The following is a 19,051-nucleotide window of genomic DNA, read 5'->3' on the forward strand; positions in this document are numbered from 1 at the left end:
CGGCGATAGGTTCGGCGGCCGAAAGGCCCTCCAGAGCCGAAAGTCATGCACCTTCGGCGGCACTTTCAGCGGCCGAAGGTTCCCTCCAGAGATGAAACTCATGCATGTTCGACGGCACCTTCGACGGCCGAAACTCCCTTCCAGAGCCGAAAGTCCACTTTCAGGGGCCGGATTCGGCAGCCGATACATGCTACCAAAGGCAGGTTCGGCGGCCGAAAAAGCCTTCAGCTGCCGAACCTGAGTTCTTCCCAAAAGGGCAGAAACTCAGCTCAACATGCATAAACGCCTCCCAACTCATTCAATCATGCATTTTCCTATTCTACAACATGCATACTCAAGCATGCAAGCTCCTAGGGGCTTCAAACTATCGTAAACCCCATCTACAACACATCAAACATGCATATCCAACATACATTGTTCATAAACGCACAGTAAACCCATAAACTCCACATAAACCTACACATGCATTTCTACCCCAAGAAACTTCATAAAACTTACTTAAAACATTAAAGGAACTATGGATCTACTCTTACCTCTTGAAGAACGAGAGGAGAGACGATCCAACTTAGAGATGGGAGAGATCTCAACTCTTTGGTCTCCAAGCTTCCAAAACTCAGTCTTTTGTTCAAATATCTTCAAATCAATATAAAGCTTGTTAAAACATGAAAGATCGAAGGAAAAACATCTAAAATGAACCATGGGAGAGCAAGAACTCACCGTGGCCGAAAATAGGGAGAAAACTCGCCCGTTTCGGCCATGGAGCTCTTATATAGGGGCTAGCAGACCACCTTTCGGCAGCCTAAAGTGCCTCCAAAACTCATGCAAGTTCGGCGGCCGAACCTTTGAAACTTTCGGAAGCCTAACTTGCCCCCCTAAACCATCCCACGTTCGGCGGCCGAACCTGGAAATGTCTTCTTGGTCTTTTTCATTTAAAACTCAATTTCCTTTTTGCTTAAAACCATAAGATACATTAAAACATTTTATAAAAACATGATTTTACCCTTCTAGAGGTTTCCGACATCCGAGATTCCACCGGACGGTAGGAATTCCGATACCGGAGTCTAGCCGGGTATTACAGGGTTGTAAGTTAGTTTTGGACCCCTTTGTGCCTATACTTGAGTATATGCAGATTGTGGAAGTGTGGTTTGCATGTTTTGGGTGTTTGGAAAGTTTGGGAGGCTTGTTTGTGCATGAAGCTGAGTTCTGGAGGAACTCAGGTTCGGCAGCCGAAGGTATGTTCGGCCGCCGAACCCCTTGAGGAGGTGGTTTCGGCTGCCTAAACCTGCCCCCGAAAGGTTGGACTTTCGGCTCTAAAGGGGAGGTTCGGCCGCCGAAGGTGCTGCCGAACATGCATGAGTTTCGTCTCTGGAAGAGACTTTCGGCCGCCGAACCTGCCGCCGAAAGTGCCCTGTCCAGCCTTCCTTTGCATGATTTCTATGATTGTTCTAGGATGTTTTAGGGGGTTTTTGGGGAGTTGATTAGGCATTTTTTATGAGTGGTTTAGAGTGTGTTTGACAACTCATTCAAGTCCACCTGTGTAGGATCGGACCCGAGGGACCGAGGAGGCCATCAGTGTTAGCTGTTGCAGAGTCAGTCCAGCGTCTGCCAGAGGTGAGTGGAACTAAACTTAATGTTTTAAATTGAGAAGTTAAATGCTTTTAGCATATTTCATGCACCATGAGTACCATGAGAATGCAATAGGGTGATTGCATTAGTAGACACGCATATGATACATTGCATTATTTATTGTTGATGTGGATGGACCAAGGCGATCTCAATAGCCCACGATCTGTTATATCTAGATAAGACCTATGTGAGCTCCATAGGAGGGGCCGGGCACTAGGACATGTAGTGACCTGTGTGAGCTCCTTTGGGGGCCGGGCACCGACAGAGGGAGTTTTGAGGTCATGTCCAATTCGAGATGTGAAATGTTTGTGCTGTGACGCATTTCATGAAAGCATGTAATTAATGAACTATTTTCATTGTTTCTACTCACTAGGCTGTTTAGCTCATCCCTCTCCCCTAACCCTAGTTTTGCAGGGCCAGAGATAGCTATGGAGAGTCAGAGTCTGCAGAGTGCTGAGTTTAAATTGGTTATGTAATAAAGTAGTGGACATGATGTAAATTAAAGGAGTAGTATGTAATGTAAAATAGAGAGATGTAATGTCAGTTAATGGATAGAATTGTGTTTTGCCCTAGTGTATGGTTAATCCCTTATTAGGCATGATCGTTATTGTCTGTTTTATGTTTCTTGATGAGAAATATGTCAAACCAAGGCTGACATATGGTATGCTGACCCTATGAGAGTGGATTCTATGTTTACAGACATAGTGCATGCAGGTCAAGCTTGGTACGTGGTAGGACAGTGGTTTTATATTTTATGTTTGATCATGTATGGGATTTATTAGGTACACAGAGTTCAGGTTAGGCTTGCTACGGGTTCCGGCGGCCTTAAGCTGACCTGGATCCTAGCGCCGGTGGCGGTCCAATTTTCGGGTCGTTACATAAGCTATGGCACAAGAGACTTGGCCACATTGGTGATAAAGGGATGGCAAAATTAATAAAGAAGAATGTGTTACCCGGAGCAAAGGAGATGCATCTGAAGAAGTGTAGTGATTGTTTGGTAGGAAAGCAGAGTAGAGTCGTCTTCAAGAGTTCCCCTCTTCCAAAATGAATAATGTGTTAGATCTAGTACATTTAGATTTATGTGGTGCTCAATACTTTGTGATTTCCATTAATGATCATTCCAGAAAGACGTGGGCATATACTTTAAAGTCAAAGGATCAACTTTTGGATGTCTTCAAGCAGTTCCATGCCTCAGTTGAAAGGCAGACGGGGAAGAAATTCAAATGTGTTCGCACAAATAATGGCAGAGAGTATATTAGACCATTTCATGCTTACTGTAATAAGCAATTCGACATTAAGCAACACCTCCAAAGATGTCGTAGTTAAATGGTTTGTTTGAGAGGATGAACAAGACTTGGTGGAGAGAGTTAGATTCTTACTCTCACATTCAAAGCTGCACAAGTCATTCTGGGGTGAAGCTCTACTAATAGCAGTTTATGTGTTCAATCACTCATCCTATTTTCCTCTATAGTATGAAACTCCAGAAAGAGTCTGGTCAGAAAAAAAAAGTCTCCTATGATCATCTGCAGGTGTTTGGATACAAAGCCTTTGTTCATGTTCCTAAGGATGAGAGATCCAAGCTTGATGTCAAGACACGACATTGTGTATTCATTGGGTATAGTTAAGATCAACTTGGCTACTAATTTTATGATTCAGTCTAGAAAAGGCTTGTAAGGAGCTGTGATACAATGTCTATTGAAAATGAGACCATTAAAGATATTGGCAAGGAGCAGAAAGCTGTCCCAAAACTTGATGGTGACTCAACAGACCTAGAGTTGATTCCTCCAACAAAGGTGTCGAGACAAGTTGGAGATGGAGTTCAGGAAAATCAACTTGAAGCATATAATGCTCCTATTAGAGATGAAGATGAATCAGACGATGAGAATGACGATTATGTGCAACCAACAATACATGTAGCTTCTCTAGTCCCATAAAAGAGATCTGAAAGAGTCAGACAACCCTCTACCAAATACTCTAGAGACCAATACGTGTTGCTGATTGATGGGAGAGAATCAGAAAGTATTGAAGAAGCTATAGAGGACGAACACAAGCAAAAGTGGATTGAAGCCATGCAAGATGAGATGAAGTCCTTGTATGAGAACAAAACATTTGACCTGGTAAAGCTGCCCAAAGGAAAGAAATTTCTGAAGAATAAATGGGTATTCAAGATCAAGCATGATGAATACAATTTCAATCCTCGATTCAAAAGCTAGATTGGTTGTGAAGGGTTTCAACCAAAGAAAGGGTATTGATTTTGAAGAGATATTCTCACTAGTGGTGAAGATGACATCCATCCGAACAGTACTAGACCTAGCCGCTTTCTTGATCTGAGATCGAATAGATGGATGTAAAGACCTTCTTCCTTCACAAAGATTTGGAGGAAGATATATATATGGAGAAGCCAGAGAGTTTCATAAAGAAAGGAAAAGAGGACTATGTTTGCAAGCTAAGAAAAAGCTTGTATGGCTTGAAGCAAGCATCGAGACACTGGTATAAAAAGTTCAAGTTTGTCATGCGAGAGCAGAGTTATAAGAAGACTACTTCAAACCACTGTGTATTTTTTCAGAAATTCTCTGATGGTGATTTCATCATCCTTTTGCTTTATGCGAATGATATGTTGAGAGTTGGCCAAAATGTCTCTAGAATTAATAATTTGAAGAAGCAACTGAATAAGTCTTTTGCTATGAAAGATTTGGGACTAAAAAAGCAAATCCTTGGCATGAAGATAACCAGAGATAGATGCGGCAAAAGGTTATGGTTGTCACAAGAGAAGTATATAGAGAAAGTAATTTAGAAGTTCAACATGGAGCATGCTAAAGCGGTTAGTTGTCCTATTGCTAAAGCAGAAATTCAACAGGCCGGCAATGTTGACTCGAGAAAGTGTACATCAGGATATTTACTTACATTTGTAGGGGGAGTCGAGTCATAGCAATCAAGATTACAAAAGTGTGTTTCCACTACTGAAGTAGAGTTCATTGCAGAAACTGAAGCATGGAAAGAGTTACTATGGATGAAAAAGTTCTTAAATGAACTTGGGCTCGAGCAGGAAAAATATCAATTATTTTGTGACAGTTAGAGTGTTATTCACCTTGAGAAGAATGTCTCCTTCCATTCAAGATCAAAGCATATTGATGTGAGATATCACTGGATCAAGAATGTGTTGGAGACGAAACAACTACTACTTGAAAAGATTCATACAGAAGAAAATAGCTCAGACATGGTAAGCAAAATTCTACCAAGAGAAAAGTTTGAGTACTGTCTGCTAGTAGTTGGAATGGTGTTATCCTTCATCTAGTCGAGAAGAAGAGAATTGTTAGGTGGGTTCCTTCAACATGGAGGGCCCACAAAAGATTGTGAAAATCTTTATTAAAAAAAATAAGAGCCACAAATTCAAGCCACTAACGTGACCAATTAACCTCCAAGTGAAGGAGTAAGAAAATAAGTCAGACATGTTAACAAAGATTCTATCAAAGAAAAAGTTTGAGTACAGTTAGTAGTTGGAATGGCATTGTCTTTCATCTAGTCGAAAGGGGGAGAATTGTTAGGTGAGTCCTTCCAACATGGAGAGCACACAAAAGATTATGAAAATCTTTATTACAAAAAAAAAAAAATAAGAGCAACAAATTCAAACCTGGCCAATTAACCATCAAGTGAAGGTGTATGAATTTGCCAATAAATAGGCAGGAGTTTAGAAAAGAGAGCATCAAGATTAGTTGAAACCACAAAAATAGTGAAAGAAAATATTTTAAGTATTTTAGAAAACATTTTGAATACCATTATTTTTGGATAGATCTCACTTTTAATTTCTTTTTATATCTATTATTTTTATAGTAAAAGAATTATTCATAATTCGATCCGTGGATATAACTCAAAATTAAGGATCAACAACGTAACGTAAAATTATTATGTAATATTTACTTATTTTTGTTATGTTATTTTAAAAGAGATATTTTCTCAACAATTTCCACTTTAAAAAATAGAATTTCAAGATTCTAATTGTCGCTTAAGTTCTTCATTGAATATTAATATTTAATAAATTATAGTATTCTTTTAATATTTACGATGTTGTATGGGATTGTGATTGGAAAGAAAAACTAATTCAAAACTTTTTTTTTTCAGAAAAATAGAAGTGTTCAGAGAAACCATTTAACCATTTTGAAGTTCTTATGATCAAAATATATTAAATTTAAATAAAAATAAAAATGTAAAAGCTCTCAATAAATATTTTCAAGATAGTAATTTTCATATAGCTCAAGTAATAACCCTATATTGACTTTTACTGACAATAAGTTTTATAGGCAGTAATCGTGATATAATATTTTTGGATTAACTGATTCAATTTTAGATATTTATTTTCTTTAATTTAAATATCTACTTTCAGTTATTATTATTTATCCTAAATCCAACTGTGCAGATGCTTCGTATCTAAGCTTTGTTTATGAAAAATGAAAAATATCAAGATTGAAAGTTATTTCTTTTACCAATTGAAATTTAATTTTGAAATTTATCAAAGAACAACTAATAGAACACTGAACATAAAGCAGTACTTTGATATTAAAAGGTTGAAACTCAAACACACAAACATAGAACAAAAGCAGTCTTAAAACGGGCAGAACTTTGAGTTCTAATGAACTCTTATTTACATGATAATAGCATATATTTTTAAAGCCAACTCAGATTTTCTCCTGAGTACCTGAACTGGCATAGCTAAACCACCACCCTATGGACGGAGGAGGCGGCGGCGTCTCCTGCTCTCATTAGCCATGATGTGCCTTTCTATCTGCATTCAATTACAGTATGATTAACAATATGGACAATGCAAATGAAGGATATAAAATTGGTGTATTATAAGGAACATTAGAAGAAAAAGAAAAAAAGAAAGAGAAAAAGAAGCTTAAATCCTTGGTGGTTCATTTGATCTTAAGGCACCTGGAAAAGTGTTGAAAGGCCTGAATTATGGAGGAAGATCTACCTGGGTAATTGCATTTAAGTTGTTCTTCAGAACCTGGAATGCATTGTTCAGCTTGTTGAAAGCCTCAAAGCACCTAAAAGAACGACAACCCATTATAACCGTTATATATACAACGTGTCCTATGTAATAATTTTTCTGTTATAAGTGACATAAGACTAGAGATTACTCTCTAATGCATTATAATTCCAGTTCATTTAAAGCTTAAAGAAGAGTTAACAACCATAATCATGCATAGAGTTGAATAAGAATCACCAAAAATTGCAATCACTATCTTGAACACTATTGTAGAAGTGAGTAGGAAGCTAGTTCTTCCATTAGAAATTATGGCATTTATGTAATGAGCTAGCTGTAACAGTAAGCAAATTGTATACAATAATATTATGTAAATATGTTTGATTGTAATCTCATTGAATCAATGACAAAAAGGAGATGCTTTTTACCCGTCTTGATCCATAGCATCACTAGCATTTCGAAGCTCACGACATGTAAGGTTCACCTGGCGGGCACCAATGCTGCAACCCCAAATGCAGATGTTAAGATTTAGAATTCAATCTATAGTTTCTGAAATAGTATGATGAAGAGCGTCAAGTCAGTGAGTGGCATATTTATTATTTATGTTGACATATGACCTTGAGGTTAGCTTATAGTGTAGCTTTAAGACGAATTTGTACATACACTGATTATTTTTTGTCTCCTTTAGTTTTAATGAAAATATAATAGAAATTAAAGCAAATAAGTAAATATCAAGTTTTTACAGCGCATACTGTGTTATGCTCACAGTTTGCCAGAAAATAAACATCTAAATGAAGATACAAGTCATGTTAATACCAAAACATATGCCGAAATACTATTGATCAGTAGAAGAAAGCAACAAGAATATTCATCATATATAAGAGGAACAGAAAAGGATTCATCAGATATGTGTATGTCAAATGAGAGTTGAAAAAATTGCAGGTAGTTGTAGTTCAGTGGAAAGAAAGTTCAATAGAAGGAAAGACAGCTAACAGCTGCCATTTAGATAGACACAGATATGTATCTTGTGGAATTCAAATAACTATTACAATCCATAGTGAATGTTAAATTGTTACAATATATTACTCATTAAGCATACTTAGCTCAGACAGACCGTAAGGATCAATAGGTATGTGTATATGTAGCAGAGTCTAATGATCATTAAAAAGCAGTTCCTGAAAAATAACAAAACCTAACCAAAGATACTCTGACTCTACTGAGACAGAGATGGGTTGTCACGGATGTAGAGGCAAGATAGGCAGTTGGTTGGATCTAATATAGATTGAACATGGACAATATTTAGAGTCTGCAACTCTCCTTGGGTTCTGTCATGATATAAATAGGTATGTATATATGTAGCAGGTATTACATAATCAATCTTCCTTGATCTCATGCAGGTAGATCTAGATAAGGAAACTCTGACTAACAATCATTTATGTGTTGCTTCTAGCAGTTAGACACGCGCCATAAGACACGCGAATGCGCGTGCTTTTCTATCTAGCTAGCTTCCAATAATTTGATTACACAATAGATAATGCAAGTGTATTTATGCACACTGAATTCTTAAAGCCACTCTTTGATGTCAAATCTAATATGGAATGAACATGGACAATAGTTGGAGTCGGCAGCTCTCCTAAGGTTCTCTCGTGATATAAATAGGTATGTGTATATGTAGCAGGTGGCACATAATCAATCTTCCTTGATCTCATACAGGTAGATCCAGATAGGAAAACTCTAACTAACAATCATTTATATGTTGCTCCTAGCAGTTCGATACGCGCCATAAGCCTCGCGAATGTACGCACTTTCCTTTCTAGCTAGCGTTCAAGGATATGAATGCACAGAAAATAATGCAAGTGTATTTGTGCACATTAAATTCTGAAAGTACTCTTTGTTCTCTTGCATCTTAAACAAACTACTTGGAACATCCTTAAATCCTTTCAATCATTTTAGACCGCGTAAATGAAAAATGAACCCTTTTAAGCTCTTTTTTTCTAGTTCCTTGACAATACAATCCACACTCATATACATCATATGCAATAAGGAAATTTCTTACATGCACCCTTCATACGTGCACGCGTTATATGTGCACTTGATCAATAGAACGTGATTAAATTTGAAACCTACCATAATTTTGGCTTATTTATCATTTATTTATTAGTTGAGTGTATGTGTAAGGGATACTTGTAAGAATTTCCCTTGCAATAAAGATTCTTAAATAATGGAGTCTTCATGGTTATGAACATACTCACCGAATAGTACCAAAATCTAAACATATAAGAAGGAGATTGCTTTGATTAAATGCAAGTGAATTTAATATTGAGAAGGTAAAGACGTTACCTAGAGCTACAGCCTTTAAGCTGGTGAGCATAGTTGATAACTCGAGCATAGTTAACAACAGGCTGATTCCTGATGATTTAAGAAAGATCATTCCACCTGATTAACAACATATAAATACAATGGAAAACTAAATAACATTAACTGAGAAACTAAAAAGATTATTTAAAAGGAATACAGGCATCGGTTCAACTCTGCTACACAGTTTTCAGCATCATTCAGGAACATGGATATCACTTCAACAACAAAGCGAGGATTGTCTGTACTTCGTAAATCAAGAACATGATCAAAGTGATCATCCAATATTCCCTGCAAAGAAGAAAAAACAATAACATAATAAATCAAAAATCCAAAACCCATCATAACAAATAATTCCAGGCATGTATATTAATTAACATAAGGGTTTTATTCCCCTTTTCCTTTGGTGTTTCCAGGAAAATCAAGGCTTTCTTACCAACCAAACAAATACAAAATCATTAGTCTCCTCATTTTCCCTAGCTCCACAACAATGTACAATAAAAAAGGAATAAAAACAAAACCACAAATCATATATATATATATATATGTAATAACCAAAGGGTTACCTGCTCTTTCATGCTCCTAACACAGTTCCTCTGTTCTTGCCTGAGTTCAATTCCCACCATGATGTTATTCTCAAAAGCAAAAATGGAAAAAAAAAAAAATAACAAGGCAAAATCCAGAAAGCAGAGAGCACCTGAAATTTATCAGCTCTCCAACTCTCACCCACACTAACCATAGATGAATTCTTGCAATGGGAGAGAGCCGTATATATATATATATGCAAAGTAAGAGAACAAAAAAAGAAAGAAAGAAAGACAACAAAGAGGCAGTTTGGGATAAATCAAATCTAAACTGGCAGTGAGTGCCAACTTTGGCAGTGAAACCTGCACTGCGCTCTACGTGGAAATGTGTTTATGAGAGCAGTTACTACTTACCAACAACAGCTACGATATGACTGGGCAATCAACAAACAAACACCTTTACAACTTCACGCGCCTCTCCACGCTCCTCCGTGGTGTCCTCCATCGACTGTCTCCAAGTGTTTATTCACAATAGAAACTGTCTTAAGCCATGCTTATCCCTTTTGGCTTTGTTTGGTAAGTTTTTAAGCGCACCAAAGTCGCTTAGTTGTCTCTCTTTTAATATTTATCTCATCAGCTTTGCTTTATTTCAGACAAAAAAGAAAAAAAAAAAACAGCTTTAGTGATATTTAGTCTGGATTAATCTAATCTTGTATTTAAATCCCAGTCAAATTGCACGAACTAAATAATTTTAGTTTGATTACCATTCATAGTACTTTTTCTTTTTCTACATGAATTAGGAAAGATATAGTTAATGTAATTAAAACAATAAATTTATATTATTTTTTCTAATATATATTCTACTAATATTATTTAATTATTAATTTATTTTTAAAATTAATGAATTTTATTTTTTTAATAAACATCAAATAATAATATATTAAAGAGCTAATTAATAAATTATTATCTCCAAAAGAAAAATGTCTGAAATGTAAGACAAATAAAAAAAACAAATTTATCTTTATTGGACAGATGAAATAATAATTCCTTTTAATTTTTTTTTTCAATTTAAGGGCACATATTTCAATTAATACTAATAGATATTACATTTAATATAATACCTTTTTTATTTAATCACAATTAAAATTTAATAATAAAACCCCATAACATTTAAATAAAAAATAGTACCATTAAATTAAAATTCATTAACTAACAATATTCTTTAAACAAATTAGCAGCTGCAGAAGAAAAATACAATTCTTTGAAATTTATTCGTGGTACCTTATATAATCATTTCCATAATTCCTTAAAAAAAACTGTAGCTGAGAAATCAAAATTTTATTTAAAACTTTTTTTAATAAAAATCATTTTTATATGTTAAAAAACAATTTTATTGTTTTAAAATTTTATAATTAAAATATGTAAATTAAAATGCTAGCAGACCCTCATTCTTTTATTTGAACAATTAGATTCCTTGTATGCTAATGCAAAAATCTGTGCCACAAGAACACAGCAACCTAAACTCTGAGGTCCACTATGAGAAGGGGCCAAAAGTGTACCACTGATTCAGAAATAGTTTTGTGGTATTAGGAATTTAGTTTTGTTGATGTAAAATGGAAAAAAGGAAGATTGAGAATAGAAAATGGGCTAATAAATATGTTTCCAAATGTGGAAAAGAGTCCAAGGGACTAGAATCTGCAACACATGTTGAGTTGTTCCACAGTAAATTTAGCTATATCCTAATTTAATCTTAATCCTAAGACAAGTAGATGATGATGAGTCCATCAAGAATTTTTGAGGCTTTGTGCAGATAATGCACGCCAAATTCAAATGAAATAAAATCAGGAATGTTCATATGGCTCAGGTTACATGATTCAAGAAAATATGATCAAAGAAAACAGAATGACAATGACTCCAATGTTTCTTTAACTCTTTTTCTCAAAATTGTTTACAGTAGAAGAAAAGAAACTCGGACGCATAAATTAAGGCAGAAGATTGAGTGAAGATACCAGAAATACATGTTTATAAAATGTACATTCATGAATAATATCATAAAGGTCAGACCACCGGTTGTGTGCAGGAACAGAGGAAATATCTCACACATTCACCATAAAGGTCAGGCAGGTAAAGAGGGGCAAGATAGCCTCAGAGGAACAATCTGAGACTTGAAAATGGCAACTTTCTCGGGCTTTTTGTAAAATAAAGTTAAAAAAAAGAATATTTTTTAAACCCTGGTCCGCGAGAAAATATTTCCCGGATCAGGGTGAATCGGTACTCTACCGCATTTTATAAGTGCGGTAAGCTTTACCGCACTTATAAAATGCAGTAGAGAGCCGTTGAACCAGAATTATAATTTTTTTTAAATAAAAAAAATTCTACCGCACTTTTGAAGTGCGGTAGAATTTTGAAGTGCGGTAGAATTTTTAATTATTAAAAAAAATATATTAAAAATTCTACAGCACTTCAAAAGTGCGGTAAAATATTAAATTTTGCAATAATTGAAAATTTCTATAATTTTTAATAATTAAATGAATAATTCAATTTACGTATTAACGCACTTTAAAAGTGCGGTAATATCATTTTACGTATTACCGCACGTTTAAAGTGCGGTAATAGAGTTTATATTAAATATATTATACTAATTGTAATTATTTATTTATATATGAAATTTATAAATAATTATAAAAATTATATTATTATTAATTATTTAATATAATTAAAATTTAATATAATAATGATCATATAAAAATTTATTTTAATAATTAAAATTATATATTTATAACATTATAATTATATTTATTTAAATATAATATCATATATTTTATATTTATTCATAGAATTTATTATTTTTATTAGAATTATATTTATAAATAAATAAAAAAAATATTTAAGAATCATAAAAATTAAAAAAAAAACATATAAATAATTAAAATTATAGAATGTAATAAAAATAAAACAATATAATTACAAATGATAAAATAAAAAAAAATAATGCTAATCATGTCCCAAATGTCCTCCCGTGCCACATGGACGTCCCCTTCGTTCATGTGACGTCGAGTTCTATATAGCCGACGATCACCACTTGTACCCTCACCTTCAGTAGCAGCAGGATTAATATTAAGATCAGGAGCTACCGAGCTCGGATCTCGTGTTGCAGTATAATGCGATGGTAAATAGATATCATCAGATGCAAAAGTGGAGTACTGCTGGCCCGATGTGTACTGTACAAAATTGCCAGAGAATGGTTGTGTGCCTAGGCTAGATGAAGGAATATCCACAGAATGTCTAGCCGAAAATGCATTAATGGAGCTACTATGTCGTGCAAAAGCATCAAAGGTACTACCTATCGGGGTCTGCATCTGAAATGGATTATCTTGAATACCAACCTGCTGGAAGGACCACTGTATTGGGGTTATATGAGGTGGTGGCATATAACTACCATGTGTCCACGTAGTATATTGTGATCCACCTTCTTGTGGAACACTAGGTCCTGCTGAAGACTGTCCAATCTCACCAAATGATCGATGAGTGTGGAATGAAACGGGTGCCGGAATGATGACATTTGCCGGGACAGTAGTATGTACATCGGGATCAGCTTGTTGGCGAGAGCTACGTCTACGCCTAGGCCTCCTCGGCGGGTCAACAGGCTCTTCAGGGTCATCTGGCATAGGTTGCGCTCGAGGTGCTGGCTGTGGTGGAGGTATCTCTGTTATTCGTTTCTCTTCTTCCATGGCATAGAACATTGTTGTTGTTTGTCTTTCAATAAGATCTGTGCCCGAATTAGGAAACTGTCGATTAATTAAATGTATATTCTCGATACCATCCTCCTGTTGGCAAAACAAAAATTAAACATTGATATGTTTAAGAAAAATAAACATATGTAAATATAATCAATAATTAAATATTACCACAGTGTCAATAGCTGCACCACGATGCGATATCCATCGACGAGAAACTCGTCTATACCATTCGAGGTACTCGGAATGATAATATAGTGGCCCATGTAATGGTGCTGCTTCAACCAACCTTTGCCATCTATCTTCCCAAATGGCAATCCAATGTGCATGAATTGTAATCCAATTACTGTCGGATGATAATAGAGATGTGTTATGAAGATCAGCTGGCTGGCGTGGTGAATGTGGTATTGGTTGTTGCATCCCAAATTGGCGCAACACTCTATCAGGTTGATGTCATTCTACCACGTGGAAGCATATCAAGGGAACCACTGCTCTCCAAATGTCACGTTCTTGCGTGCAATATAATGGCAATGATGCAAGGAGTTCATCGGAATATGGCTCCCATACCATCTGAAATGAAAAAAATATATATATTTATTAGAAATTTGTTAGAAATATCATAGTAATCGAAGTACATTCCATAATTCGTATTATACCTCTGGGTCACCCATTCTGTCAAATTTATAGCGTATTTCTATCAAGACATGTGTTACGACTTGAGTGATACGTCGTACATTACTCCACCTGAAAATATTATTAAAAAATACAAGAATTTAATATAAATGCGTAACATGCAAATCATAATAATGTCATAATAAGCATAACATACTAACCGACTTCCCAGTGGAGTATCATTATGTGGGTCTCGTATATTTATAGATGGTGATATTGAAATAAATCGTTCCCATGCCCATATCTGCAGGATGTGTAGAGCTCCACCTAATTGAGACACGCTCGGATCAGTGGCCCGACAAAGTTCTCGATATAACCAGGCAAGACAAGCTGAACCCCAACTATACATGCTTGCTCTATGTAAATTAGCAATTAGAGGCAGAAACATTAGGTTCACCCTACTAGGATTCCTATCAGTAAATAAGGAACCACCAATGATCTGCAGAATGTAAGCACGGGCATATCTCTGGACCACTTCTTCAGCATCATCTGGTAGCTCATTAAAATTTTCGACTAACCAACTTAATGGCAACGAGCTACCCCGCATAATATTAGCGGGAGGTACGAGTCCTAAAGTGTCTTGACAGTACATCATCCAATTGGTAATAGAATTACCTACAACAACATCTCCATCAATAGGTAGGCCGGAAATAACACCGATGTCCTGGAGAGTAATTGTACACTCTCCCACTGGCATCATAAATGTGTGTGTTTCAGGACGCCATCTCTCAACCAGTGATGTAATTAAATGATGATCCAGTGAAAAGTAGCCTAATCTGACAGCACCATAGAATCTAGAAATTTTGAGATAGGCTTCAATACGGGGGTGAAAATCCTGCTTCAAAACACTCGCTGATCGTCTACAAAGTAGTGGCTCATTTTCAATCTCCTCATTCCAAACCGACTGTGATCTATGAGACTGCTGTTGTGTCAATAAAGACTGGTCAAGAGGGCCCGGACTCGTGTAATCACGATAATTTTGTCTGCCCGTCATGTCTGTCAAATAAAATGTGAATAAATATGTCATAATTGATGATAATTTTCATTAATAACATAAGTACGAGTAACATGCAATTTTATCAGAGAAGTCACATGCAATGAATAATCCAAATTATAAGCTCACAGAAGCTGAGATAAGAAATATAATGAATAATCCAAATTATGCATCTGATGAAGAGATTTCTGATGAAGAGTAACTGTTATCTACTGTCACATTTTAATACTTGTGGTGGCAACTAATTGTATTGTTATGTTATTTACAATTAGATGTGTTATAATTTTAATATGCGGACTGTATGTGCTATGTATTACTATGTTATGTACAGTAAATGTATTATGATCAATAATTTTTTCTTACTTAACAAAAGAAAGGTACTAAATATCTTTTTCCACTTTAACATTTTACAAACCATTCTACTATTTTTTTCAATTGTTACAATTATCATCCGATAGACATGTTAAAATTGAATTGCAATCTCTTGCAGCGTTTACTGTTTGAAATCTGCTTGGTTTTATTGTAGATATATTAATAGCCTTGCACCTCTGAAAGCCGAGAATCCAATGCAGAAATCTCTCTAACTTTATTTTATTTTTTTTCTCATCAACTCCTCTCTTTATTTAAGGCTGATGAGATGAGGAAGCATATAATTAACAATATTAGGCTCTCATTGTTTTCTCAGACAGTATTTTAAGAGTTTTGAAGCTGGAGCATCTTCATTCTTGTAGAGAATTGTTCCGAGAGATTCAAACTTAAACAAATCTATCTGCGGAATGTCCACTTCCGAATCAAATGGTAAGCACTAAACAACTGGAATGGAGTACCAGGAGCTAAATTACCGATCCCTACGAAAACGCCGACTTGTGCGCTACTGGGGTCTCCTATCTTACAAAAGGTTGCGAAATGCTCATAGTTGTTTACAACTAAATCATATTGGCCGAACCCCTTTTCCAATAGCTTATAGGCCATCTCCACAACTTCATCACATGGTTTCATTTTTCCATTATAATGCCTCACTTCCAATTTGTCTCCTGATAGGAAACAATCAAGGCAAGTTTTCACCACTCCACGATTCACATTTTCTTTTGTAAAATAGTAGAATGGTTTGTAAAATATTAAAGTGGAAAAAGATATTTAGTACCTTTCTTTTGTTAAGTAAGAAAAAATTATTGATCATAATACATTTACTGTACATAACATAGTAATACATAGCACATACAGTCCGCATATTAAAATTATAACACATCTAATTGTAAATAACATAACAATACAATTAGTTGCCACCACAAGTATTAAAATGTGACAGTAGATAACAATTACTCTTCATCAGACATCTCTTCATCAGATGCATAATTTGGATTATTCATTATATTTCTTATCTCAGCTTCTGTGAGCTTATAATTTGGATTATTCATTGCATGTGACTTCTCTGATAAAATTGCATGTTACTCGTACTTATGTTATTAATGAAAATTATCATCAATTATGACATATTTATTCACATTTTATTTGACAGACATGACGGGCAGACAAAATTATCGTGATTACACGAGTCCGGGCCCTCTTGACCAGTCTTTATTGACACAACAGCAGTCTCATAGATCACAGTCGGTTTGGAATGAGGAGATTGAAAATGAGCCACTACTTTGTAGACGATCAGCGAGTGTTTTGAAGCAGGATTTTCACCCCCGTATTGAAGCCTATCTCAAAATTTCTAGATTCTATGGTGCTGTCAGATTAGGCTACTTTTCACTGGATCATCATTTAATTACATCACTGGTTGAGAGATGGCGTCCTGAAACACACACATTTATGATGCCAGTGGGAGAGTGTACAATTACTCTCCAGGACATCGGTGTTATTTCCGGCCTACCTATTGATGGAGATGTTGTTGTAGGTAATTCTATTATCAATTGGATGATGTACTGTCAAGATACTTTAGGACTCGTACCTCCCGCTAATATTATGCGGGGTAGCTCGTTGCCATTAAGTTGGTTAGTCGAAAATTTTAATGAGCTACCAGATGATGCTGATGAAGAAGTGGTCTAGAGATATGCCCGTGCTTACATTCTGCGGATCATTGGTGGTTCCTTATTTACTGATAGGAATCCTAGTAGGGTGAACCTAATGTTTCTGCCTCTAATTGCTAATTTACATAGAGCAAGCATGTATAGTTGGGGTTCAGCTTGTCTTGCCTGGTTATATCGAGAACTTTGTCGGGCCACTGATCCGAGCGTGTCTCAATTAGGTGGAGCTCTACACATCCTGCAGATATGGGCATGGGAACGATTTATTTCAATATCACCATCTATAAATATACGAGACCCACATAATGATGCTCCACTGGGAAGTCGGTTAGTATGTTATGCTTATTATGACATTATTATGATTTGCATGTTACGCATTTATATTAAATTCTTGTATTTTTTAATAATATTTTTAGGTGGAGTAATGTACGACGTATCACTCAAGTCGTAACACATGTCTTGATAGAAATACGCTATAAATTTGACAGAATGGGTGACCCAGAGGTATAATACGAATTATGGAATGTACTTCGATTACTATGATATTTCTAACAAATTTCTAATAAATATATATATTTTTTTCATTTCAGATGGTATGGGAGCCATATTCCGATGAACTCCTTGCATCATTGCCATTATATTGCACGCAAGGACGTGACATTTGGAGAGCAGTGGTTCCCTTGATATGCTTCCACGTGGTAGAACGGCATCAACTTGATAGAGTGTTGCGCCAATTCGAGATGCAACAACCAATACCACATTCACCACGCCAGCCAGCTGATCTTCATAACACATCTCTATTATCATCCGACAGTAATTGGATTACAATTCATGCACATTGGATTGCCATTTGGGAAGATAGATGGCAAAGGTTGGTTGAAGCAGCACCATTACATGGGCCACTACATTATCATTCCGAGTACCTCGAATGGTATAGACGAGTTTCTCGTCGATGGATATCGCATCGTGGTGCAGCTATTGGCACTGTGGTAATATTTAATTATTCATTATATTTACATATGTTTATTTTTTTTAAACATATCAATGTTTAATTTTTGTTTTGCCAACAGGAGGATGGTATCGAGAATATACATTTAATTAATCGACAGTTTCCTAATCCGGGCACAGATCTTATTGAAAGACAAACAACAGCAATGTTCTATGCCATGGAAGAAGAGAAACGAATAACAGAGATACCTCCACCACAGCCAGCACCTCGAGCGCAACCTATGCCAGATGACCCTGAAGAGCCTGTTGACCCGCCGAGGAGGCCTAGGCGTAGACGTAGCTCTCGCCAACAAGCTGATCCCGATGTACATACTACTGTCCTGGCAAATGTCATCATTCCGGTACCCGTTTCATTCCACACTCATCGATCATTTGGTGAGATTGGACAGTCTTCAGCAGGACCTAGTGTTCCACAAGAAGGTGGATCACAATATACTACGTGGACACATGGTAGTTATATGCCACCACCTCATATAACCCCAACACAGTGGTCCTTCCAGCAGGTTGGTATTCAAGATAATCCATTTCAGATGCAGACCCCGATAGGTAGTACCTTTGATGCTTTTGCACGACATAGTAGCTCCATTAATGCATTTTCGGCTAGACATTCTGTGGATATTCCTTCATCTAGCCTAGGCACACAACCATTCTCTGGCAATTTTGTATAGTACACATCGGGCCAGCAGTACTCCACTTTTGCATCTGATGATATCTATTTACCATCGCATTATACTGCAACACGAGATCTGAGCTTGGTAGCTCCTGATCTTAATATTAATCCTGCTGCTACTGAAGGTGAGGGTACAAGTGGTGACCGTCGGCCATATAGAACTCGACGTCCACATGAACGAAGGGGACGTCCATGTGGCACGGGAGGACATTTGGGACATAATTAGCATTATTTTTTTATATTTTATCATTTGTAATTATATTGTTTTATTTTTATTACATTCTATAATTTTAATTATTTATATGTTTTTTTTTTTAATTTTTATGATTCTTAAATATTTTTTTTTATTTATAAATATAATTCTAATAAAAATAATAAATTCTATGAATAAATATAAAATATATGATATTATATTTAAATAAATATAATTATAATGTTATAAATACATAAT

General features: G+C 35.8%; 2 protein-coding genes across 2 annotated transcripts; one reads left to right on the top strand and one right to left on the bottom strand.

Annotated features, from left to right (window-relative positions):
• Positions 1-6,150: 6,150 nt before the first annotated feature.
• Positions 6,151-10,355, bottom strand: LOC110600142 (histidine-containing phosphotransfer protein 1). The gene is made up of 6 exons (XM_043950338.1): positions 9,532-10,355; positions 9,126-9,256; positions 8,951-9,019; positions 7,039-7,110; positions 6,599-6,671; positions 6,151-6,406 (listed from the first exon to the last, which is right to left on the bottom strand). Exons 1-6 carry the CDS (start codon positions 9,589-9,591, stop codon positions 6,347-6,349), a joined length of 465 nt encoding a protein of 154 aa, XP_043806273.1. The 5' UTR covers positions 9,592-10,355; the 3' UTR covers positions 6,151-6,346.
• A 6,593-nt stretch (positions 10,356-16,948) lies between these two features.
• On the top strand, positions 16,949-18,883 carry LOC110600141 (serine/threonine-protein phosphatase 7 long form homolog). Its single transcript, XM_021736898.2, has 4 exons — positions 16,949-17,249; positions 17,339-17,426; positions 17,513-17,911; positions 17,993-18,883. The coding sequence occupies exons 1-4, from the start codon at positions 17,023-17,025 to the stop codon at positions 18,596-18,598; spliced, it is 1,320 nt and encodes a 439-aa protein (XP_021592590.2). The 5' UTR covers positions 16,949-17,022; the 3' UTR covers positions 18,599-18,883.
• The last annotated feature ends 168 nt before the right edge of the window (positions 18,884-19,051 follow it).

The sequence above is a fragment of the Manihot esculenta genome, chromosome 14, assembly GCF_001659605.2.
Source record: "Manihot esculenta cultivar AM560-2 chromosome 14, M.esculenta_v8, whole genome shotgun sequence".
Lineage (NCBI taxonomy): Eukaryota > Viridiplantae > Streptophyta > Magnoliopsida > Malpighiales > Euphorbiaceae > Manihot > Manihot esculenta.